Raw genomic sequence first — 26,699 nt, 5'->3', positions numbered from 1 at the left:
GTAAATTAAGGAATTTATTTACCACCATTGCAATCTATTAATGTATGCAACAATTACATTTATCAGTAAATGGTCATCACTTATTTAAAAAAATGCATTCACATTTCAACAACATTTTATAAATTATATTACTGTATGTATTACAATTATTTAAAATATATATATGTGAAACAATTATTAGGTTTAACAGCCATTTTCTTTGTATATTACATAACGATTTGCAATTACAATTTATAAAATATGATAATTTCAACAAACTGCAGAATTCTTGTGACTACAGGACACCCACCTCTTGTTTCTAGATTTTTCAATCCCCACAATGTCTTTCAACCGAGTACACATATGTACAACATTTCTATTTAAAAAGATGTGCAGCAATATCGGTAGAATACCGATATTTTTATTAAGCATCGTAATGATGCAAACTTGATTTTACTAAAGGTGCATAGTAAAGTTCAAAAGATTAAGTAGAAAAAAGTAGTGGGAATATAAATATACTGTACATATATATCTTCATACAATGGATTAACATTACACATACATATATCTGCATATATTGTACATTCATATACACATGAACATATATAAATGCTATATACGTATGTATATATATATATATATATATATAGATGTATATATACACACACACATATATTGAATCTATAGTATAGAGGAGATAATGTGGAAAAGGAAGGCCACAAGCAAAGTTTGAGAGAAAGGTGGAATGGGATTGGAGAATTTTAGTACTTCATTTTAGAGACAAAAAGATCTACTCTGTTCCCTAAGCTATAGTACAGCACTGCTCCCATGGCCTTATAAGAACCTAGCAAAGAACGGAAGAGTTACAGCTAGAGCAGATGCCAGGGAAAGGGTGAGAACTGGCGAGCTATTGCACAGATCCTCGTCGCATTGGCAGACATCAATATAATAATCTTCCGAGCGTTTCTGGTAGCAGTCATAGATCTCACGCCTCTGATAAGCACATTCTCGCACCACACGAACTTCACCACTGGGGACTGTTGAATAGAGAACATCAGTAGTAACTGTTTCCTGTGAATCATTTAAATAAGCATATTTCATGCAAAGTGTACCTTAAAAATGACTAAATGAAGATTATCAATTCCAAAGAATAAAATTTTTGTATCTTTATGGAATAACTAATATGGTAATCCAATTTCAAAAACAAAATTAATAATACTTACGTCTCATTGTTATTCTATTAAATAGGGAAAGGAATAGTACTATGCAGTACAGTACTATGAATAGCAAAGTAGCTACTGTCATTCCTGGGCATAGCTTAATAGTGCTGTACATGCTACGCTCCTGCACAGAGTGCAAGAGTTTTGTACATCTGTGTACTTGCCTAATTTTGCTTGTAGGATCCAGTATTAGCTCATTATGTTTGCATATACAAGCACAAGTGTGATTTTGCATATGTGCGTTTGCGGAAATTTGCATGTGTGATAAGTTTTAGCCCCAAGGCCAAGCAATGGAAATTAAAAATTCTTCAGCACTAAGAGGCGCACAATTTGCAAAGGGTTTGAGCTCAGCAGTTACAAGCATTTTATTTGCTTCAATATTTTAGAGATACTGTAATTTGCTAGTTTGATGTGAAATTTGAAAAAAAGATCCAAAAATTGTTGTTATAAGCTTTGGTATGATTTACATTAAGCTATATAAATAGAACAAAAACAATGCCTCTAATTTCATTATGGACAAATCTTTCAAGAGGCAACAATTAAGCAAGGTAAGATTCAACAGGTAACTATGGTACTTGAAAGTTATTTATAACATTGACATCTGAGAAACAAGTACAGTACTTGCCTATAATGATTTTTTACCTGTACACTGAAACTAATATACCTATAACAAATGAGTATATCTTTACACCTAACAAAACATAATACTGCATGAGCAACTTAGAAAGCACGATGCTTATGGATACTATTATAACTTGACTTGCAATAGTGCTGCTGAATTTCAGTTGAATGCCAAGAATAACAAATGAGGGTTTTACCTAAAAGCATATTGACTGAGAATTTTTTTTTTCTTAAACACTGTCTAAAATTTCCTGAAGCTTGTGAAGCTTCACATGCAGGACACAAGCTAAATTGAGAGCACAAAAAAAAAAATGTTCAAAGTGCATCTTTGGAATGCCATGCACATTGTACCAGGCATTGAAAAGGGTTTGAAGCCAAACTGAAGCTTTTAAAATATTAACCAAGTTATGAGAATAACTGTTAAAACAATAACACCTGTGGCAGTGTTCACCCGGCACAATCAACAGTGCAATTTACATTTAGGGGAAATTTTCATCCTTAATCTGATGAGTGTATGTACTGAGTTACATCTCTCAACTATTAAAAAAAAATTGTAGATTCAATTACTGTAGTTTTATATTCAATTATAAAAAAGTTGACAAAAACATTAAGTTAAAAAAAGGATGAATATATCAGCACCTTCGTGTAAAATGACCGACCGGCAATGCAATGCTGACTGCCTTCTTGGTAATAACAGTGAATAATTCACATGTGCATTACTTAGCCAGAAAAAAAAGCATGACAAAAAACTAAAATTATACTTATGTAGGATACTATGCATAATATAAATGTTTATGTGGAATTCAAAAAAATTTCAGCATATCCCAAGATGTATATTCTCTGAAAGAAGTCATCTGATTAACGTGAATTTTAGGCATAGTGTGCAAGCAATATTTTGCTAAAAGCATGGTATGCAAGCAATATTAGTTAAATATAGGACCTCTAAAACCATGCATTAATTAGTTCTCGACCATGCATTAATTAGTACTTAACTTCACGGTGACCTCAACATACCTTCTTTAACTGAAAAAGAAAAGTCGTACTTTCAATAAGAGTTAATTTATATTCGTAAAATGATAGACGTACTGTATTAGTAAATTTCTACAGATGTTACATAACCACAAAAAACATTATAACCAAAGTCCTTTTTTTGTGTGTGTGTGTGATTTAAATGATCATATCATGAGGAAGTAGTCTCATGCAAGCGTTGTTGGGACTGGATAAGTGATCATGATGCGAGATGCACACTTGGTTAGGAAGACCTCAATAAGACATGGGTTTCTTGTCCAGGACAGTGTATTCTATACACATATGTGATCATTTAAGTCACAAAAGAGCTCAGATCTTTGTGCTTTTGTTATCTTGTGGCTATGGACATCTGTGAACCACGTGCATCTTTAGTGATTTATTTGCACATACACCGGGAAAAATGGAGAGAAAAAAAAAAAAAGTTAACAAGATGCACATGTTATCATTTATTCTTTGAGATCATCTTTTGTTTAGAATGGCATTCTTATGAAAAATACTCTCCCAATATCTAGTTATTTAACCAAATTGCCCTTCTCCCTTAAATTTGGTGTTAAAATGACTAAACACTTGAAATTTATTAATTCATTTTTGTATTGGTTAGGTTTTCAACATTGTTAAAGCACAAACTGTATCTATAATTCAATGATAATTATATTTAATTAAAAAAGTATTAGCTTAGAAATACATTAACCAAATACCGTACTACAAAAAGTTGAGCTACCATCTGCTTTAGCCCTATAGGTCATTGACAATATAAAGGTAAAACACATGCAATTAGGCCGCCCAAAAGACTGTGGTCAGGTCATTTAAATAGGAATTCGATTTGGTTGCAATACAAATAGTATATGATCAATGATACTTGTGTATAAAAGATTAGGCTAACTGATTTAAACGCATTCATTAATTACCATTTAATATAATGGTAATTATAACCCAGAAAACCACAAGATTGTATTGTACTGGTATTTATGTCGGTATTTACGTGTTAGTTGCATTGACAATAATAGTAATAACACTACTGAATGGTGTTTAACCCCTTCAGTTATTTCTGAAACCTAATTTACCCTCCCATGATTGAATTTTTAATGTCGCAAAAATACAGTATTTAATTGTAGAGGAGAATGTGTAAAAATGCCAAGAATGCTCCACTTTAAAATACATTAAAAAAAAAATCTCCATGAATAATTGGAAGGTCGTTTAACAAGTAATTGGCTTGTCTCTTTCAAGACCACTTGAGATGGTGCCTCTAGGCAAATAATTTTTGTGGATATAAACAAAAATTATTGCACACAGAAATCACAATTGCGTGATGCATCAAATGAACAAATCCACAATTGCCGTGACGAGGATTCGAACCTGCGTTTGAGGGCATCCCAAATGCTGCCTTAATCGACTGAGCTACGACATGGTCAAAAGGAGTTGAAACCAAAGTTCTACTGAACTTACTGGATCCTGCAGCCACTCCGAGCCACAAACCAGGATTTTACACAACTACCCCCACATGCACTCGAGCTATGTCAATAGGCCGTTCTCCCTCTTCGCCCTTACTTCATTACACACAGAAATCACAATTGTGTGATGCATCAAATGAACAAATCCACAAGGGCTGTGATGAGGATTCGAACCTGCGTCCGAGAGCATCCCAGAAGCTGCCTTAATCGACTGAGCTACGACATGGTCAAAAGGAGTTGAAACCGTAACTCCGTAAGTAAGTTCAGTAGAACTTTGGTTTCAACTCCTTTTGACATGTCATAGCTCAGTTGATTAAGGCAGTGTCTGGGATGCTCTCGGATGCAGGTTCGAATCCTCGTCACGGCCCTTGTGTATTTGTTTATTTGGTGCATCACGCAATTGTGATTTCTGTGTGTAATGAAGTATGGGTGAAGAGGGAGAACGGCCTATTGACATATCTCGAGTGCATGGGGGAAGTTGTGTAAAACCCTGGTTTGTGCCTCGGAGAGGCTGCACGATCCAGTAGGTTCAGTAGAACTTCGGTTTCAACTCCTTTTGACCATGTCGTAGCTCAGTCGATTAAGGCAGCGTCTGGGATGTTCTCGGACGCAGGTTCGAATCCTCATCACAGTCCTTGTGGATTTGTTCATTAAAAATTATTGTATATTTAATTGGCTGCCTTCTGACATAGTGTTGGGAAAGATCTCACCACAGGACACTGCAATACTCTAGCATCAGTAATACAGTACTGTACTTATATTTTTGTATTTAGAAAAATGATAAATTATTGACTCAAATAAATATAACAATAAACCTATATTTATTGACATTTAATTGAAAATGCCTTAATTCTGAATATATTATTAGGCAGATTAAATGTTTACAGTCAAATCACTGATTTGTCTTTCTCTGAATACATCATGAGTAGCACAATGACAAGAGCTTTATAGTGTCTTATTACAGAAGTACAGTACTTTCTAACAAAGAATAAAAGTGATCACACTATAAATCAGAACATCACAACTCTCAGGAGAAGGTGTCTGCTAGTTTAGCATCCCCTTGTAGCTTAGAAAACAGGTGGACCTCTCTGGCCATGTGTAAAGCCTGTTGGAACTGTTTGGCCATGTGTAGAGCCTGTTGGAACTGTTTGGCCATGTGTAGAGCCTGGTGGAACTGTTTGGCCATGTGTAGAGCCTGGTAAAACTGTCTGGCCATGTGCAGAGCCTGGTAGCAACCTGTTCTCTTACAAATTATGTCTGAATTTAGCCGTTTGCACGTATGGCTGAAAACTGATGTAATTTGAAAAAAAATTTAAATATTTCAGATTTATTTTTTTTTTTCAAAACAGTAAGGGTCCTCTGGTAGGTTAGGAGGGCAGGAAATTCTCCTAAAGTGTCAAGACATCATGAAAACCGTTAATTACAAGTTTCCTCTCCTAACCTAATAGACTATGCTGGAAGACCCAAACAGAAAACGGGACAGTACATCACTTTCGTGAGCCAATTTCATTTCAAATTACGTCAGTTTTTGGCCATAGCGCACATACGAGCGAAAAGTGACGTTATTTTGAGAGGACTGGTTGCTGGTAGAACTATCTGGTCATGGACAGAGCCAGATGGAACTGTCTGGCCATGTGTAGAGCCAGGTGGAACTGTCTGGCCATTTGTAGAGCCTGGTGGAACTGTCTGGCCATGTGTAGATCCTGGTGGAACTGTCTGGCCATGTGTAGATCCTGGTGGAACTGTCTGGCCATGTGTAGAGCCAGGTGGAACTGTCTGGCCATTTGTAGATCCTGGTGAAACTGTCTGGCCATGTGTAGAGCCTGGTGAAACTGTCTGGCCATGTGTAGAGCCTGGTGGAACTGTCTGGCCATGTGTAGATCCTGGTGGAACTGTCTGGCCATGTGTAGAGCCAGGTGGAACTGTCTGGCCATTTGTAGAGCCTGGTGGAACTGTCTGGCCATGTGTAGATCCTGGTGGAACTGTCTGGCCATGTGTAGATCCTGGTGGAACTGTCTGGCCATGTGTAGAGCCTGGTGGAACTGTCTGGCCATGTGTAGATCCTGGTGGAACTGTCTGGCCATGTGTAGAGCCAGGTGGAACTGTCTGGCCATTTGTAGATCCTGGTGGAACTGTCTGGCCATGTGTAGAGCCTGGTGAAACTGTCTGGCCATGTGTAGAGCCAGGTGGAACTGTCTGGCCATGTGTAGAGCCTGGTGGAACTGTCTGGCCATTTGTAGAACCTGGTGGAACTGTCTGGCCATGTGTAGAGCCTGGTGGAACTGTCTGGCCATGTGTAGAGCCTGGTGGGACTGTCTGGCCATGTGAAGAGCCTGGTGGAACTATCTGGACATGTGTAGAGCTTAGTGGAACTGTCTGGCCATGTGTAGAGCCTGGCGGAGCTGTCTGGCCATGTGTAGAGCCAGGTGGAACTGTCTGGCCATGTGTAGATCCTGGTGGAACTGTCTGGCCAAGTGTAGAGCTTGGTGGAACTGTCTGGCCAAGTGTAGAGCTTGGTGGAACTGTCTGGCCAAGTTTAGAGCTTGGTGGAACTGTCTGGCCATGTGTAGAGCTTGGTGGAACTGTCTGGCCAAGTGCAGAGCTTGGTGGAACTGTCTGGCCAAGTGCAGAGCTTGGTGGAACTGTCTGGCCAAGTGCAGAGCCTGGTGGAACTGTCTGGCAAAGTGTAGAGCTTGGTGGAACTGTCTGGCAAAGTGTAGAGCTTGGTGGAACTGTCTGGCCAAGTGTAGGGCTTGGTGGAACTTTCTGGCCATGTGTAGAGCTTGGTGGAACTGTCTGGCCATGTGTAGAGCTTGGTGGAACTGTCTGGCCAAGTGCAGAGCTTGGTGGAACTGTTTGGCCAAGTGCAGAGACAGGTGGAACTGTTTGGCCATGTGTAGAGCCTAGTGGAACTGTCTGGCCATGTGCAGAGCCAGGTGATACTGTATGACCATGTGGAATTGTCTGGCCATGTGCTGAACCTGCTTCAAAGGATCTCACAGACGGGGGTGGTTTGAAAGTTCCAGGAAATGTTGAGACTATTGACATTTGAATATGCAAATTATACAGATGATCTGAGTACAAATTTAGTCAAACTGGCAGTTCACTATAGTTAACAAGAATACTGTACTGTACACTATAAATTCTATAGTACTAAGCAAAATAATGGGCGTACAAGGTCATGCATTAAATAATACCGTACTTAACTTCATGAGGATTTCAACATACCTGCATCAACTGAAATTTAAAAGTCATACTTTAATATAAGTTACAAATTGTTGCACCAAAACAGAAAATTAATATTTTTATAACATACAATAACAAATACAGTGTAGAAAGAAAATTACAATTGCTTTTATAATTTAAATGACCACATCATAAGGGTTCAACATGTGTCCCAATCAAGAACTGTTATGTAATAACTGTAACTGGGTGGGTAAGCATGTGGACACAAGACCCACACTTGGCTAGGAAGGCTGACAAGATATGCCCTAATATAAGATAAATCACAAAATTAATAAACCGAGCACAGAATATATTAAAATGCCTTACTGGAGGGACCTCGGTGACCCCCTGTAGCTATCGTACAGGAAGCCACCAAATGGCCCCTTCCAGAAAATGCAATGTCTTTTCTAAAATTTAATTGATCATGCCTGTCATTAACTACCTGAGTAGCAAAATTATCAACTATGCTCACAAATAAAAATAAACAAATGTTTAACTTTGAAAATTATAATGCCACAGCGATTATTATAGCTAAATGCACACATTCAACTATTCCCTCTAACTTATCACTAATGTTTTTATGTGACTTATTATTTAATATGACCCTGCTGGGCTACTGCCTAAGCTGGGAAGTTTGGAGACATGAATAAAAAACAGATCAAACACAGGAGGAAATTAATACAAATTGGGGATGGAGAGGTGTGGGAATGAGGAGAAGGAAATGGAAAAAGGAGTAAACAGCATACTGTTCTGTACAATGCTTTCATTCAAAATTTAACAACGGGTGGCTACAACCTCACTAAATACCACCACCATAATATTTTATGCCGCCACCAGAACCAATGAAGATATTATATTTTATTATCAGATTAACATTAGGCTTATCGATTCTTATATATAGAAGACTCATGCTACCACAAAAAATTATTACACCTGTATCTGCACTGGATTCGAAAGCCTTGATGTGGTAGTCTCGTGCTGCTTCAAGAATTTGTGAATTTTATAAATGGTTATAGGATTATTGGTACTTTCATAAAATTATAAATTTCAATGACAATTTTGTAATCCTCATCCCATTCACAATATAAATATTATTCCTGTTAGGTGAAAAAATATCATTAGGAATTAAATAAATAAAAAATACCCTACCCTACGTGGTTCTACTCACGGTAAATTTTGCTTTTGCGACAGAAGGCTTCTGTTACGTTGTCGCAAGTCTGGGTGAAGGCTTCCTGCAAGGCAGGTGAATCATAATTGAATTCATCTTGGCAGGCAGAATCCATTTTAGAATTGCACACGAAGCATTGAATACCATAAGCTGTGAAAAAATAAGTGCAATTAGTACCGTACAGTTTAACATCATCTAAAATCAACTTTAATATACAGTACATGGCATGGCCTATACACAAAGTAGTCAACCTTTCCCCTCAATGACTGTCAGTGAAAACAAGCAACTCTTCCAGTCAGGCTCGGCTGCCTATGCGTTCGTACAGCCACTCAAATGTCCCAGCCTTGCTGTCTTTCTGCTCGACATCAGATGACATGTCAAGGAAATTCTACCAGATAACCTGAGTAACTCAGCAGGAATACATGATCCCCACTACATAGAATGCAACACAAAATTGGGTAGATTTTAGTAGTTTCAAAGTGTTGTATGACAAAGAATACTGGGAAGATGGGACACCACGAGCATTGCTCTCATCCTGTAACTGCAGTTAGTTAATTACTTAGGTAATTACACACAAACATATAATGAAAGAAAGTATGTACTGTTCAAAGAAACTGGAATAATGTGAAATTATGAATTTTCCATCTTAGTGCTTCCATAAATCAAACATATCCAAGCAAAAGTATTTTTTTTATCTTTCATTTTTACATATTTTGCATATGATAAATATTCATTTCTTGTTTTTATGGAAAAATGTTCTAAATTCCAGAAGATATACACAGAAACAGTAATGTACATACATAAACAAAATTATTTAGATTTATTATTGCTATGTACTGGGTGTATTAATTGGTCAAATTTCCAAGGCTGATGAAGACTGTCTGTGATGAATTGCCTGTCCCTTCCTGTCCTCATCACAATCGACTTGAGAATGGTCCAGGACGGACCGAAACGTCGTCGTCCCTTCAACTTCTAGTGTGTGGTCTGGTCAACATACTTCAGCCACGTTATTGTGACTTATCGCCTGCACAAGGCTGATGAACTATTGCATACAGGTCTAGCTTTAAATAAACATAATAATTTGTTTAATAATAATGAATATAACCTGTCTTCCTTGTCTTATTATTTTACTTACTTTATTTTACTTTGCCCGAAACGCTGCGCATGTTAGTGGCTCTAGGTATCGTATGTACTAGCTCTATCTATAAATCCAACATTATGTTTGTAACTCGTTTTCTACATATATACTTTTACCTGAATAAACATTTTTATTTTCATTGTTTATTTTTTTTTTATTTTAAATACCAATGCAGTTGAGGTTTAACTTATATTTCAATGCCTGCATCAAACCCAATATCTTATATTCAAATCGCATATGCTACACAATGAGTTTATATCTTCAGGCCTACATTGCTTGGTAGGCCTTTAAAGGATTTATCTTCAATAATGTATTAAATATAAATTAACCTTCTAAAGAAAGGGTTAATACAGTTAGCTCCCAATCGATTAGACCTAAGAGTTCAATTCCCATGCAGAATAAGACCTATGGGCACACTTCCTTACACCTGATGCAGCTGTTCACCTATCAGTAAATTTGGTATCCAGGTCAACTGTTATGGATTGCATCCTGAGGATGGCCTAAACACTAAGGTGACATCATTAAGTCTTGCAGATATCAATAAGACAGCCAATAAAAAAAAGTATTGCATTTGCAACAGTCCGGTAGATCATTACAACATTGTTTCAATAAAACAGATGACATCACAGCATTAATAATTTAGCATCCTACAACTGTTGTTAAAATTATCTTCTGGTTTAACTAGTCGTGCACAGCCGTGCAAAAAAACAATAATCTCAGGACTCTCTGTACACCAGTTAATTGACAGTTGAGAGACGGGACCAAAGAGCCAAAGCTCAACCCCTGCAAGGTGAGTACAAGCTGTGTGCATCTGTGTAAGAAACAACTCATGCACAACTCCATGCAGTTGTGCATAAGAACGGTGAGTGCAGTCGCACAAACTAGTCGCGTGCTGCCCCAAAAATCAATCCACATGAAGGTACACAAAAACAAGGAGTGTGCAACTGTACACGAAACTAGCCGGGGTCCCAGATATTATACAATCGGGTTCGTTCCCGATTTACAATCGGGAATTCCAGGTTCGAATCCCGGACAGGACAGAAATGGTTGGGTGCTGTTGTTGTGTGTGTGTGTTGTGTAAGATTCGCTACCTGGAACAAAAAGCTCTTAAGTAGCACGGGCTATGGTGAGCCCGTAAGCGTTTCCAATCACCTAATGCCTCTGATCACCTAGCAGTAAATAAGTACCCAAGAATTAGTTAGCTTCTTGTGGGGTTGCATCCTGAGAAGGGGCCTCGATATAAGCCTGACATACACTGGTTGCTTATTCCCGACAATGAATTTAAACAAGTTGTATGCAGCTGCATCCCCCACCCACTGCTGAACAGAACAGCGATGAAGAGCCCACCCCTTAGCAACGAGCAGGAGAACAAGTAGCAATGGACAGCATCCCTTAGTGAGCGAGCAGGAGCCCTGCGGCCACAGCTGCCCTCTGCACCCAATTAACCTCCGCCAGGATGTGCTTCAATCAAGCGTACTCTACACACTACAACCAATACTTCTGCCACCAGGGCAAAGAACCAGCAACGCAAAGCTAAAGTGATAATCTAACGAAGTGTATTCTGTGTAAATTTGTAACGAGTTTGCAACTTTTGTCGGGTATGTAATGTTAGGGCAAGAAGAGAAACCAACCTGTGCTCCACGTGGCTTTATTCCAACAACAAACAATGACATCACTTACATGACTTACTATTTACAATGTTTATAAGCAAAAGAGCATTTGCTCAAAACATGATACACCTAACCTATGTAGTACTTAATTCTAACAGGGTGAAATTCGCACACAAAATTTACAATAATTCTAAGAACCAGTACAGTGGATATTCCTCATTACAATACCAATCTCGCCAAAACTCGACACTCACGAAATCTACATGTACCCACCTCATACAACAAAACCAGATGGAAAACACGTTATCAAACAATTATCGACGTTAGTTTAGTTAATTTATTATGCACCCCATACCCATCCTGTGGGAGAACGATTTTCACAGACAAGTAAACAGCTTAGGCCCATATACTATCTACTATATTCGTCAATTCACAAATTTGACAAAAACTGGACAATAACCCTTAATGTACACGTCCCGCTACTACAATCGACTTGGAATGATTATCGAACCATTATCTAACCAAGTTGGATCAAAGATTATCCAACCCGTCCTTGCATACAAAAATCCAAGCTCTTTAATCCAGCCATCAAACCCTCCCAGTTTATGAATGAAAAACGGTTTACACTCGACTCACACCTGATGACATCCGAACACATCCAGAACAGGTGTCTCGCTCACGTCCTCTGTTCGAACTACAATTTTATAAACAGCCCGTCCTCCAAACAAAGATCCAAAAGTGATTCCATCCACCCGCAAAACCCCGTTTATGATTGAAAAGCGGTTTACACACGACTCACAACTGATTTCGTTCGAACACTTCCGGAACAAGTGCTTCACTGACGAGTTTTGTTCGAACCACATCGCTATAAATGCAGCCCGTCCTCCAAACAAAGATCCAAAAGTGATTCCATGCACCCGCCAAACCCCCTGTTTATGAATGAAAAGCGGTTTACACACGACTCACAACTGATTTCGTTCGAACACTTCCGGAACAAGTGCTTCACTGACGAGTTTTGTTCGAACCACATCGCTATAAATGCAGCCCTTCCTCCAAACAAAGATCCAAAAGTGATTCCATGCACCTGCCAAACCCCCTGTTTATGAATGAAAAGCGGTTTACACACGACTCACAACTGATTTCGTTCGAACACTTCCGGAACAAGTGCTTCACTGAAGAGTTTTGTTCGAACCACATCGCTATAAATGCTTCACCCACGTACTACAAATGCAAATAATCGCCAACCGAACCTAAATACCTAACCTAACCTATGCCTATATATGCACAATATGTTAATATACTATAATATTAATTTATATTTGAGAAAATTCTTGTTTTGAATAAACAGCATGTTAAAATTTATGAATGCGTCTGTGGGGGCGACCGCTGGATGTAATGGAGTCGAGGACGGGTTGCAGCAAATGCTTCACCCACGTACATCAAATACAAATAATCGCCAACAGAACCTAAACACCTAACCTAACCTACGCCTAACTATACATATAATTTTTATGTATTTTATACAATTTTATGCATTTATGTATATATAAAATATTAATTTATATATGAGAACAAACCAATTTTTAATACACAGTATGTTAAAATTGATGAATGGATTGATAAAATAACTTAATAACATTAACGCTGTAAGTTAACAATGCATTGTACTTGTTGAATTAAAATGACTTGAAGATTAACATCGTGAGATTAACCTTATATATTAAACTTGGTAAGTGTACCAAAGGTAAATTTAATAATGTGTAACTTCCAGAGAGTAAGTCTAACACTGGGGACTTAGAGTGGTGAAAGTGTGCTTCTTTGGGTAAAATAACAACGTAATACAGCAGTTAGTTTAGTTCATTTATTATGCACCCCATACCCATCTTGTGGGCGGTAGTGGAAAGAGTTACAGAAGCACATAATGGGCTCAGGGACTGAACCCCACAATTCATTTAATACAGTAACATTGTATGAGGTTAACATTGTATTGCCAGGTGGGGGGGGGGTCCGGCAGTGCCACCCCAAACACCAGACTACATCAGGCTACTGGAGCGGAGCCCCATTATAATATACACTGTTAAAATTGATGAATGCGTCTGAGAGGGGTGACGGCTGTCACTTTAATGAGTCTGGCCTGAGGACGGCTTGCAGAAATGATTGGGAACATTTCCTATCACCTAATTCCCCCTATTTAACTAGCAGTAAATAGGTACTCAGGGGTTAACGTATAGTGGGGGGGTTGCATCCTGGAGAGGGTCAGTAATTCGACCTTGTGGGGGGGGGATGGAATTGAACTAGATTGAACTATCAGGGGAAAGCGCCAAGCCATTACGACTATATAGCGCTTGCAAGGGATCAGGATATGGATTTAGGATGGAACGAAGGGAAGGAATGGTGCCCAACCACTTGGACGGTCAAGGATTGAACGCCGACCTGCATGAAGCGAGATTGTCGCTCTACAGTCCAGCCCAAGTGGTTGGGCAGGGGTGGGAATGGAGAGGAACCTCGATATTGATTGATTGATGAAGATTAAGCCACCCAAAAGGTGGCACGGGCATGAATAGCCCGTAAGTGGTGGCCCTTTTGAGCCATTACCAGTATCAAGAGCTGATACTGGAGATCTGTGGAGGCGCGACTGCACCCTGCGTGACGGGAGATGTCTCCCGTACCAAATGGTGACCAAATGGTGAACCTCGATATAACCCTAACATGTATATACATACCGGCTGCCTGTCCCCCGACACAATGAATCATCTCTGCTTCACACGACAGTTTAGGTCAAGTGCTGTGGGACCTTACAGCCACATTCTCAGAATAGATTAAGATCATAATTACCGCTGATTAGAGTTAATTCAGACGGCAAACAAGTTTGCATTTCTTGGGATCTTATAATTTAATTACAAAATTACACACGGTACTACACAGTCTTCCCAGCTTCGTGCCATCTCTTGGTAATTACTTGCAACTTAAAAAATATACAAACCCCTTACTATTATCTTTAACTGAACACACGAAAAAGCAACTGAATCATCGGACAGTGCAAATATTCACAAACTGCCGTCAAAATACTTAGCCCACACTCCCAGTCCTCTGGACTACAAAACAGTCAAGATGTTGACAGTATGTTGACCAGACCACACACTAGAAGGTGAAGGGACGACGACGTTTCGTCGGGAATGGTCCAGGACGGACCGAAACGTCGTCCCTTCACCTTCTAGTGTGTGGTCTGGTCAACATACTTCAGCCACGTTGTTGTGACTCATCGCCTGCAGTCAAGATGTTGACAGCCTGATACTGCCCTCCCCCGCCAACAAACATACCTGACACCTTCAAATGAAAAGTCTTCAAAACAGGAACTCTGGTGAAGCCAAGGCCATCGCTCAGTGGGAACAATATCCAAGAGTAACGTTGATTCGACGTTTAATCAACGCTGATGACGTTGAATTGAATTGCTCTTGGATATGTGTTCACTGGGAATCCATGCTTCCAAGCACCCCAGAAGTGCTCTGGGGCCGAAACCTGTCAATTTGCTGACCACCAATAGGGATATATACACACCGGGAGGTATTGAGTGATTGATGAAGTCACCCAAGAGGTGGCACGGGCATGAGTAGCCCACCTCTACTGTACGCTGAGCTTGGTGGCTATAATTAATCTTCCACCGGTGGATAAGTCTTAAACCCAATACCAAATCGCAGGCCAGGTAAGTTACGGGCTCACCATAGCCCGTGCTACTTGGAACTTGTTCCGAGTAGCTGAATCTATAACAACAACAACAACCAAATCGCAACGACTCGCCGCTGACGTCACAAACCTTTTTAATGCATGTCTAACTAAGCAGCCCGTCCGCATAATAAAAATGTCCATTCCATGCACCCGCCACACCCCCTGTTTATGAATGAAAAAACGGTTTGCATACGACTAACAGCTGATGACGGCCGAACACTTCCGGAACAAGTGCTTCGCTGGCGACTTTTGTTCGAACCACAACGCTGTAAATGCTTGGTGGAGGTTTTGGCCTCACTAAGGTGGAGATGGTGGAGGCCGAAACAGTAGTTTCAGTGTTATACGACAAAGTGTACTGGGAAGACGGGACACCACGAGCATAGCTCTCATCCTGTAACTACACTTAGGTAATTATACACACACACACACACACACACACACACACATGTATCTAGGGCCTCAACTAGGACTGGATGCCAGTGGCTTGTCAAACTTTCTCCGTTTTTTCAAGGAGTAATGTTATCTTTGTACACTTTTTTTTCTTTACACGCCCTTTGCTATCATTGCTACGCTAAGATATAAAAATTATTGTTTTCAATTTATTCTTGCTTTGGATAAACTTTCCTTATAAATTTGCTTTAACAGACCTAATAATATACAACTACATTATTATTTATGTTAATAGCATAATGTGCCCAAGCTCAGCAATTTGTACATATACATTTTTTAATTCTTTTCTCCTCAATTTTGCCAGTGCTACAAACAATGAATATTTATATAGGCCAAATAGCCTCCTAACTAGTCCTTGCCGTAATGGCTGAATTTATGATATAAAAGCTATTATATAAGCTGATATACAAAGATAATTAAGTGTAAGAGCTTTCTACTGCTATATTCAGGTAAGCATACAGGGACAGGTAGATGTTCTGTGGGTCCAAAAATATTCACAAGGCGAAGCATACCCAAACCTCAGTGCACTGCCAACCAACCACACCAGGCTACGCCAGGAGCCTGCCCACTTCCCTCACCCTACCCTAAACTCTCCCCCCTCACTCTCGGTTCGTAGGTAGCACGCACGCGCATGCGTGTGCACACACCTGTTCTCTCCAAAGAACGTCACGTTTTGACGTATATTTGACCTCAGGCCAAAAATTGTCGTACTCGAAAACGGTAGCAGCTCACGAAATTGACATACTGTCCCGTTTTCTGTCCGCTGGTAGATTAGGATAAGGATAATTTAGCATTCGAAGCTCCCGTCGTTTGTACTCAACCTGTCCTCTTAAAAAGAACGTCGCTTTTGGCCGTTTGCCCGTATGGCCGAATATGGACGTAATTTGAAAATGAAAAAAAATGGATATAAATTTGGAATTTTTTTTTCAACAACAGTAAGTTAAGGGTCCTCTGATAGGTTAGGTGGGCAGGAAATTCTCATAAAGTTTCAAAACGGTATGAAAAACGTTAATGGAAAGAATCCTTTTCTAAGCTGTCCGAGTAAGCCGGACGACTCAAACAGAAAACGGAACAGTACGTCACTTTTGTGAGTCGATTTCATTTCAAATTACGTCCAAATTTGGCCATAGCGCATACCAGCCAAAAGTGACGTTATTTTTACGAGGACGGGTTGTTGTACTAGAACGGTTTTCCACTAGCATACCACCCGCACTGTATACAAGTACCTTATAACATGTCTCTTGACTTGTATTTTCAGTTTCCACCAGTCCCCCCTCATTGTATTTTACCTCATCTGAAAAATACATTTTGTTCACCTCGTTTATTCCCCTCGACATCATTGTGTAATTATTACCTAAGTGTAGTTACAGGATGAGAGCTGGCTAGGCTCGTGGTGTCCCGACTTCCAAGTACTCTTTGTTTTATGTGGGTGGGGGGAAGGGGGGGGGGAGGTTGTCTATATATATCTTAGCCGAGTTGAGCGCCAACTACGGGCTCACCATAGCCCGTGCTACTTTGAACTTTTTGTTCCCAGTAGCTGAATCTAAAACAACAATGGGCGCCAACTCCTAATACCTGCCTTAACAGCTGTCTCTTAATTGTCTTGAGGTTATCTTGAGATGATTTCGGGGCTTAGCGTCCCCCGAGGCCCGGTCCTCGACCAGGCCTCCTTTTTGTTACACAACCCCAGGAAGCAGCCCGTAGCAGCTGTTTAACTCCCAGGTACCTATTTGCTGCTAGATAACAGGGGCATCAGGGTGAAAGAAACTATGCCCATTTGTTTCCGCCTCCACCGGGGGATCGAACCCGAAACCTCAGGACTACGAATCCGAAGCGCTGTCCACTCAGCTGTCAGACCCCCTTAGTCGTCAGTCGTCTTTGCGACGACTCCCGACCACAGTTTTTCAATTCTCTTTGAAAAATAAAGTCAATTGAATTTACATAGTTATATGTAAATTCTAAAAAAATTATGTGTTCACGACACATAAAAGCCGGTCGGCCGAGCGGACAGCACACTGGACTTGTGATCCTGTGGTCCTGGGTTCGATCCCAGGCGCCGGCGAGAAACAATGGGCAAAGTTTCTTTCACCCTATGCCCCTGTTACCTAGCAGTAAAATAGGTACCTGGGTGCTAGTCAGCTGTCATGGGTTGCTTCCTGGGCGTGGAGGCCTGGTCGAGGACCGGGCCGCGGGGACACTAAAGCCCCGAAATCATCTCAAGATAACGACCCATTCGCGAAATAAAGAGATTCCTAAAAGCCTTGTGACCCCCTCTAGTTTCCTATGAATGGAAAGAAAGCTGTATCTGCATAGATACTGAAATGAAAACAATTGTAGATGAAATTATAAGGTGTGCAGGTCAGATGAAATTGTTAATGTAAAAATCTCCGCTGAGGTTTGTTAAAGACCTTTTGTGCCTTCTGTAATCCTTTTTTGCGCTATCGCTCACTGGATGAGTATGGGGTGCACAATAAACCAGCCTTCCTCCGGCGACAACAATCAAATCACTAGAAAAATACATACGTCATCAGCGGTCATTTGTAAAGTGTTTTTCATTCCAGTTCATCCTTATAGCAATGATAAGGACTATCATACATATATTGGCGTAAAATGCAATTAGAAAGTAGAAATCGGTACTATTGAATTTGGACAAACCGGAAATGTTTTTGTGTTCATGTAAAGAAACTTAACATATATTTCCTAGGCCTAATACACGCTATCTGAGGCGTAATATAGTACATACATGTGCTATATATTAGGCCTAGGAATATTTAAGTTTGCTTTTAGCTTCATTTTTTCAGACTCTATGAAGTAAATAGTACCAGATTGTATTATCTAATTGTCCATTACGTCTATGTATTTAAGATGGTTCACATAGTTACAAAAAGTACTATCTAACTAGGAGGATGGCTTGTTTCATTCATAAACTGGGGGTTTAGCGGCTGAGTTAACGAGCCCTTGGCGATGAGTTGATGAGGACGAGTTGTAGGTAAGAACATAAGAAGAGCATAAGAACAATGGCAACTGCAGAAGGCCTATTGGCCCATACGAGGCAGCTCCTATCTATAACCATCCAATCCCACTCATATACATGTCCAACCCGCGCTTGAAACAAAAGAAATTAGGGCCAGCACTAATTGGCTGACCGTTCAGACAGCATCAGCTTTGCCGAGCAGCTAGATAAGCCTAACAGGCTTCCTGTTTCCACAATGGTATGATATTTAATGGTGGTTACAGACCGGGCTAAATATTCAAAACTTTCTAAATGAATGATATACTTTATACGGAAGAAATCCTCTCTTATATTCCGTTTGACCTATCAGTACATTTTATGATCGTTGTTTCTACTATTAGGGTAATTTTTCGTTTGTAATTTTCCACCAAATTATACTCTAATGGCGGGAACTGCAGTCCAAAAAATGCCAAAATAGCGAAAACAATGATTCAGAAATTATCCTAATTAGGAAAACTAAGATCCAGAAATTATAGTATTATCACGAAAAATGACCCAGAAGAATCTATAACAATAAACATAGGCTACGTAATTTACCTTTAAGTTAGGCCTATCTATAATAATAATAAACTTCTGATAGTCTGCAAGGAAAGATCGAAACCACAAAACCCCTTTGCACAAGGACAGCTAAATGAATTGTGGGGTTCAGTCCCTGAACCCATTATGTGCCTCTGTAACCCTTTCCACTACCGCCCACATGATGGGTATGGGGTGCATAATAAATGAACTAAACTAAACTGGCACAAGGACAACCCACAGCAGCTGGAGTACGAAAGACAGTATCGACTATTCCGCCAAGCTGGCGTCATGGTAACATGGCAATCACTAGGGGGTAAATATGGCATCAGCCGTGGTACTGCCAAGCTTTAGCGGGAGAGATGTGTTGCCAACAGCTCAAGGATGCTGCCGGTAGGAGGGTAAACGTTACCTCTTGTAGTGATAGCTTACACGTTATGAATTCCTTAGCTAGTAGCGGCGTCGCAAGCCGCATCTGCAACCCGTTCTCATCTACAAACGCTAAGTGCTCGTTAATTCAGCCACCAAACCTCATGTTTATGAATACAAAACTTTATACCCACTGATGACGTATGTATTTTTCTCTAGCAGTGTTTCGTTCGCGTCCTCTGCTTTAATCGCACCTCTATAAATGCTTCATTCACGTACTGCATGTGCCCAGCCCGTCCTCATCAACAGAGGCCAAAAGGTCATTAATTTAGTTGTCAAACCCCCATGTTAATCAATGAAAAACGGTTTCCGTACTATTCACAACCAACCCGTCCTCGACTCAAGTCCATTACATCCAGCGGTCGACCCCACAGACGCATTCGTAAACTTTTACATGCTGTTCATTCAAAACGGGAATTTTCTCAAATGTAAATTAATATTATAATATATTAGCATAGTGTGCATATATAGCCATAGGTTAGGTGTTTAGGTTCTGTTGGCGATTATTTGCATTTGTAGTAGGTGGGTGAAGCATTTATAGCGTTGTGATTCGAACAAAATTCGTCAGTGAAGCACTTGTTCCGGATATGTTCGAACGTCAGCAGTTGTGAGTCGTGTGTAACAGCCCGTCCTCCAAACAAAGATCCAAAAGTGATTCCATGCACCCGCCAAACCCCCCGTTTATGAATGAAAAGCGGTTTACACACGACTCACAGCTGCTGGCGTTCGAACATATCCGGAACAAGTGCTTCACTGACGAATTTTGTTCGAATCACAACGCTATAAATGCTTCACCCACGTACTACAAATACAAATAATCGCCAACAGAACCTAAACACCTAACCTAACCTATCCTATGCCTATATATACACAATATGCTAATATTTTATAATATTAATTTATACTTGAGAAAATTCCCGTTTTGAATGAACAGCATGTTAAAATTTATGAATGCGTCTGTGGGGGTCGACCGCTGAATGTAATGGACTTGAGTCGAGGACGGGTTGTGTGTAAACCGCTTTTCATTCATAAACAGGGGGTTTGGCGGGTGCATGGAATCACTTTTGGATCTTTGTTTGGAGGACGGGCTGTTCACACAACCCATCCTCGACTCAAGTCCATTACATTCAGCGGTCAACCCCACAGACGCATTCATAAATTTTAACATGCTGTTCATTCAAAACGGGAATTTTCTCAAGTATAAATTAATATTATAATATATTAGCATATTGTGTATAAATAGGCATAGGTTAGGTTAGGTCAGGTGTTTAGGTTCTGTTGGTGATTATTTGTATTTGTAGTACGTGGGTGAAGCATTTACAGCGTTGTGATTCGAACAAAATTCGTCAGTGAAGCACTTGTTCCGGATATGTTCGAACGTCAGCAGTTGTGAGTCGTGTGTAAACCGCTTTTCATTCATAAACAGGGGGGTTTGGCGGGTGCATGGAATCACTTTTGGATCTTTGTTTGGAGGACGGGCTGGTTCACAACTGATGACGTTCGAACATTTCTTGAACAGTGCTTCACTAACGACCTCTGCTCGATTCCCAACGCTATAAATGCTTCACCAGCGTACTACAAATACAAGTAATCTCTAACAGAACCTAGACACCTAGTCTTACCTACAGTAAACTATACATTGAATAATTGTTAACAGAACCTAATCACCCAACCTAAGTTAGGCCTTACTATTAAGCATTCTAGTATTAAATAATATTGCCTAATATTTGAGAACAAATTTGATTACGCATAGCAGTGCGTCAAAATTTATCAGTGGATCTTTGGGTTCGGCCGTCGCCTGGACGAGCCTAGCATGAGGACTTGGTCTAAGACTGGGCCACAAACTCTAAAATTACTTTTATAATGTTTTCAATATAAACTGGGAGAATGAGATGGTTTAAAGTTGTCATTGTTATCATTATCATTGAAGGTTAAAAGAGTTGGATTTTTGTTTTATAAATTTATTTTATAGACACCACGCAACACAATCTAGTCATTCTGTAGGTATAAAAATTTACCTTCATCAAATAAGTACAAAAGCTGTTTACTTTTTAAATAGTAAACAAAGCTGCTAAATAAACTATTCAAAGAAATTAGTAAATAATACTATTTAATATCTGGTGCAGATGCGAGAAAGAGAGTTAGGCAAAATTTAAGCATCTCATCAATCATTCTCTCACTGCAACCCGTTCTCGCACTTTCTTACGGTCAATATTGACTTATTAAATACGTGCATATGTGACATACTAAACATACTAGTTTTCCTTGAAAAGCTTCATAGAAAACACCGACCTTACCTAACCTTCTTAGTATGTTAAGATAAGCATCTTATTGCTTCGTAATTACAATTATTACTTAACCTATTATAGGTATAGGTTAAGTAATAATTGTAATTACGAAGCAATAAGATGCTTATCTTAACATACTAAGAAGGTTAGGTAAGGTCGGTGTCTTCTATGAAGCTTTTCAAGGTAAACTAGTATGCTTAGTATGTCACATATGCACGTATTTAATAAGTCAATATTGACTATACAAAAGTGCGAGAATGGGTTGCACAATGGAAGTGCGCCCAACCACTTGGGCTGGACGGTAGAGCGACGGTCTCGCTTCATGCAGGTCGGCGTTCAATCCCCGGCCGTGCAAGTGGTTGGGCACCATTCCTTCCCCCCGTCCCATCCCAATTCCTTATCCTGACCCCTTCCAAGGGCTATATAGTCGTAATGGCTTAGCGCTTTCCCCTGATAGTTCCATTCCATTCAATGGAAGCGCTACGGAGAATTCTTATAACTTATCGTCAAAATTTAGCTTAGATCTGCCTTTATCTACAAAATTAATACCCCATATATCAAGTCCTGTACATAATCTGCAAGTTTAAACGCATTTTTTTATTATTATTTTCTACCACAAACGTGGCCGCACATTTACAATGCTAACCCACCATATATACATTTTATACATTTTAAACGCATTAAAAGGTCGATGAACCGCGTGCTCGTGCTGGCTCTAGCCACAAGGGCAGTTGGCATTATCCGACAGTCGGAAGCATAGTAAACTTGGCTTCGGTCAAGGCAAGTAACACCTCAATGAAACCAGGTTCTATTTTTTGTGTGATGCGAAATTAAGAAACAGAAGGAAATGAAATGGTGTGGAAAAAGTCTTAATCCAGAATGGTTGTGGGACATATAAGTGATACGAGGACAGGATAGGAGCAGGGGTAGGGGAAAGGAGTAAAGGAACGATGCCCAATCACTTGGGCTTTATATAGCTTAGCTTAGCATTTTAAAAGCACTACAATCACCTTCTGTGGTTGATTGTTCAATAAATCCCTGAACTATATGTTTAACAAATCTCTAACCCTGTCCATGGACTATAAGTTTACAAATCTCTAACCCTGTCCATGGAGGACAGAAGAAAATGTATATATGCTGGTTAGCATTATTAATGCGTGGCCACGTCTGTGGTAGAAAATAATAATAATAATAAAAAAACTTGGACTATTCGGGGATCAAACGCCGACCTGGAGAGAGCGAGGCCGCTGTTGTACTGACCAATTCAGTAATGATCAGGGAGTCGAAACACATTATGATGTCAAAATCGCTTGGTCCCTCCTTAATGGATGACGAATGGGGAGATAAGAGACCCATACAGTTTTTCAGTTCTTCTAAATAAATTTACTCGGGGATGACCGAGTAAATCACGGCTGATGGCTTTCAAGCTACGATGCCTGCGTCACGGAATATTCAACAAGGGAATAATATAGCTTTAAAATAATTACACCTTCCTCTCAGGTAAGATTTTATTGCAGCGAAGAGTGAAACTATTATTATCACAATTGAGTATGCCTACGTTTCCTACCGACCACAACTACAGTTTCTAAATTAAGCAACTGACATATGTGGAGAGCTAGTGTCACAATTGATATGTTTGTCCTGCACACCGCTCCCCAACCCCCATCCAGTGGGCAGCGGTGGATAGGTTACAATCACTTAGCTATAACCTACAGTTAGCAAACTGGGGATATTTGGCTAAGATTTCTGGTAGCAGATCATTTTGAATGACATATTTACACATCTCTGGAACAGACAATTCTATAACAAATGTTCCAGAGATGTGTAAATATTTCATTCAAAATCTGCTACCAGAAATCGTAGCCAAATATCCCCAGTTTGCTAACTGTAGGTAGTAACTAAGTGATTGTAACCTATCCACCGCTGCCGACTGGATGGGGGGCGGTGTGCAAGACAAACATATCAATTGTGACACTAGCTCTCCACATGTCATCCGTTTATTCAATCAAATCCTCTCGAGTGTAACCTTTTAACCTCAGTACTTTCTCTCTATCTATGAAAAGAAAGCCCTTGATGCTGGGGAATAACGTCGCCATCTTTCTTAGTAAGTTTTTAGAGATATTGTATGTCAGTTCTGCTGTGTGGCTACTTAAAGCCTACAGAACGGTTCAAGAGACATCACTAGAGCAAAGTTGTATGGTCCTATTAATAATACTAACACTTCTAGATCTAAAACCAATAACCCTATTGGCCAAACTTCATTTGTTCATACACTGCTGCCTTGGCTTTTAGTTCTTAAATCTTTCCGCCAAGTTTCTCTAGCAGAGTCGTATTAACTAATACCGCTTTCACTGGCCATATAAGAGGGAGCTGAAAAGTCTGCCTTTGTTTTTATTTAATTATTCACTGTCCACTTACTTTGACAGACAATTGCAGGGTCTGCGTTCGAGCCCTGATGGTCCAAGTATGCAGGCACAGATTCTTCAATTATCCTCATATCTTCCAGGTGCTCTGTGATTATAATAGCTTAGCACTTCCTCCTAATGATTATCTTTCCTATTTGTATAGATGCTGATTCAATTCAGAGCTACTGATGGCGTAATCCTGAATTATTGAATAATGTGAAATTTCGCAGACTGTGTTATCTTAATACATTATTCATTTAGCAATACAATTAAGCAAAATATCAAATATATCAAATATCTAACAACGCCACGAAATTTCAAAATGTTTTTATCAAATTCAACTTAATTTGTTACGAATGTAGTCAGTTATAGGACACACTTTTGCTTCAACATATAAATGTTGACTGCCCTAATATTCTTTCTTTAACTGAAAAGCAGAGAGAGTGTACTAAGCTAATTACGAATTCTTCGATGATAAATATTTGTTACTAACGAGAAGCCTAGTAACTGAGTTGGGCTGTTAGGCCTATCAACTTTTAGGTTCATTAAGGCCTATCGACTGCCAAGATCGTTAGGGGCTACTGACAGCCCAAATTCTGTCTCATGGAAAATATATTTCCACTCCGAACAAAATTAACCATTAAGTAACGAATTACTTAATTTCAAAGGTCTAGACCAGAGGCTCTTAATTAAGTAGGGGACACCCATACCCCTTGTGGATATAGGAACCAAATAATTATAAAAAAAAAAGTTGTTAGATTATAATATTGGGAAATCTAATGGGGATTTGTAATCATAAACTGATTAAGATTGTTTAGACCTAAGTCAGCCTCCTTCAACACGCGCAAAACGTCTAGATATGATGTGCACACTACAGTAAGAGAACATAGGACCACAAGAATTGAAGAGCCCCACAGCCACCTGCACTGAGCGGTCCGGTTATATCCACCCTCTCACACACAAATATCTATCTGATCTCTTCTTGAAAGCAAAGTAAAAACCTTGAGTTAGATATACATAAGGTTAATAAAGGTAGCTCTAGTGATGTCAGTGGTTGTGAAAAACTTGAATGGGGTTATTGTGACGAAGGCCAACCCATGCGGGCCAACAGGTGCAGCCACTGCAGTCTATATATACTACAGTCGGATAAGCTGCACGGCGGCAAAGAATATTCGACGGGACGAGGAAAGAACACAGAATGCAGTAGCGCGTGTATCCGGTCGCTATTCAGTGAGGGGCTACAGGGTAATAATGGTGCGGTGAAGGACATTACTGCTCTATCACGTCCTCCACCGGGATGTGCTGCTTCTGCGGTGTCTCCAGCCCCTCTCCTCCCCCGGTCCCGCTGTAAACTAGGCTATGTCCACAAAATCTCTCATTACTCCACAGGACTGATTTTGTTTTAGGCACTGAAAAAACACACATACTGTAACAATGTGAGAAAAGTGGTGGCTGACAAGTGTGGAGCCGCTGGGCTCAACAAGTAGCTCAACACTTGCCAGTTCTCGCCAGTATGCAGGCAGCGTTCAATTTCTAAATGTCATTTGTTATTCACGGGATCTTGCCCGATTTCGTCACTCTGCGAACTAGATAGTCTTATGCTCGCCCTCCGCTGGGCAGCAACGAAGGCACATTTCTTTAGCAAGTATGAAACTTCACACTTCTCTTTCTATATACACTCCAGTCAGCTGAAAATATAACGAGAATGATGGATAGGACTTCCCCATGAGACTGTTTGCGGAGAGTTACTTTCCCTTGTCTCACATAAGCCTGAAGACGGCTTTACCAGATCACGTGATAACCAGCCCCCCACTAAATGCCACAGACACACGACACCTCCAATGCTCGGAACATGAAAATCTGAAAGTGTGTCGTCCAGCAAAACTAAGAATGTCCACCGATATTGTCGGTGGACAATATTGGTGATAACCTTTAGTTATCATCCTCTTTCACAATTATTATTATTAGTAGTAGTAGTATCAGTATCAGTATAATAATATACATACATATAAACGTAAGCTCCAAGAATTTTGTTCAAAATATTGTTTATAGCACTTGAGAAAGGATGAAGGTTGCATCCAAGAATTTGGTTTTAATACACACAGACATATATATATTGAGTCGTTCTTTCACCTTCATTATTATTATTATTCACACAAAAATCACATTAACGTGATACATTTTAATTAGAAAATCTACTAGGACTATAGGTGGGCGCGAACCTATCACCCCGGCATTGCCAGTCGCATACTCAGCGCATAGATTCGAACCCTCATCAAGGCTCCTGTAGATTTGTTCTTTGACATATCACGTTAATGTGATTTCTCTGAGTATTGAAGTAGAGGCGTCAGAGGTCTATTGGTTGACAGAGCCCGAGTGCATGGGGGGAATTGGGCGAATCCCCGGTTAGGCTTTAGTGGAAGCCTCGGGA

At 39.9% G+C, this 26,699-nt stretch overlaps 1 protein-coding gene across 2 annotated transcripts in view; it reads right to left on the bottom strand.

Annotated features, from left to right (window-relative positions):
* The window catches only part of LOC123760060 (UPAR/Ly6 domain-containing protein qvr), a 48,771-nt gene continuing 22,072 nt past the window's right edge, over positions 1–26,699 (bottom strand). The window contains exons 2-4 of one of the 2 annotated variants that reach the window (XM_045745498.2): positions 8,694–8,843; positions 2,835–2,843; positions 1–1,016 (exon numbers count right to left, since the gene is read on the bottom strand). In XM_045745498.2, coding sequence (XP_045601454.1) covers positions 814–1,016; positions 2,835–2,843; positions 8,694–8,843 — 362 coding nt within the window. In that variant the 3' untranslated portion in view covers positions 1–813. The remainder of the gene's footprint in view (positions 1,017–2,834; positions 2,844–8,693; positions 8,844–26,699) is intronic. The other variant, XM_045745518.2, reaches the window with a different exon arrangement.

The sequence above is a fragment of the Procambarus clarkii genome, chromosome 22, assembly GCF_040958095.1.
Source record: "Procambarus clarkii isolate CNS0578487 chromosome 22, FALCON_Pclarkii_2.0, whole genome shotgun sequence".
Classification (NCBI taxonomy): domain Eukaryota; kingdom Metazoa; phylum Arthropoda; class Malacostraca; order Decapoda; family Cambaridae; genus Procambarus; species Procambarus clarkii.
The sequence above is the reverse complement of the archived record's forward strand: the minus strand, read 5'-3'. Positions and strand labels throughout refer to the sequence as shown.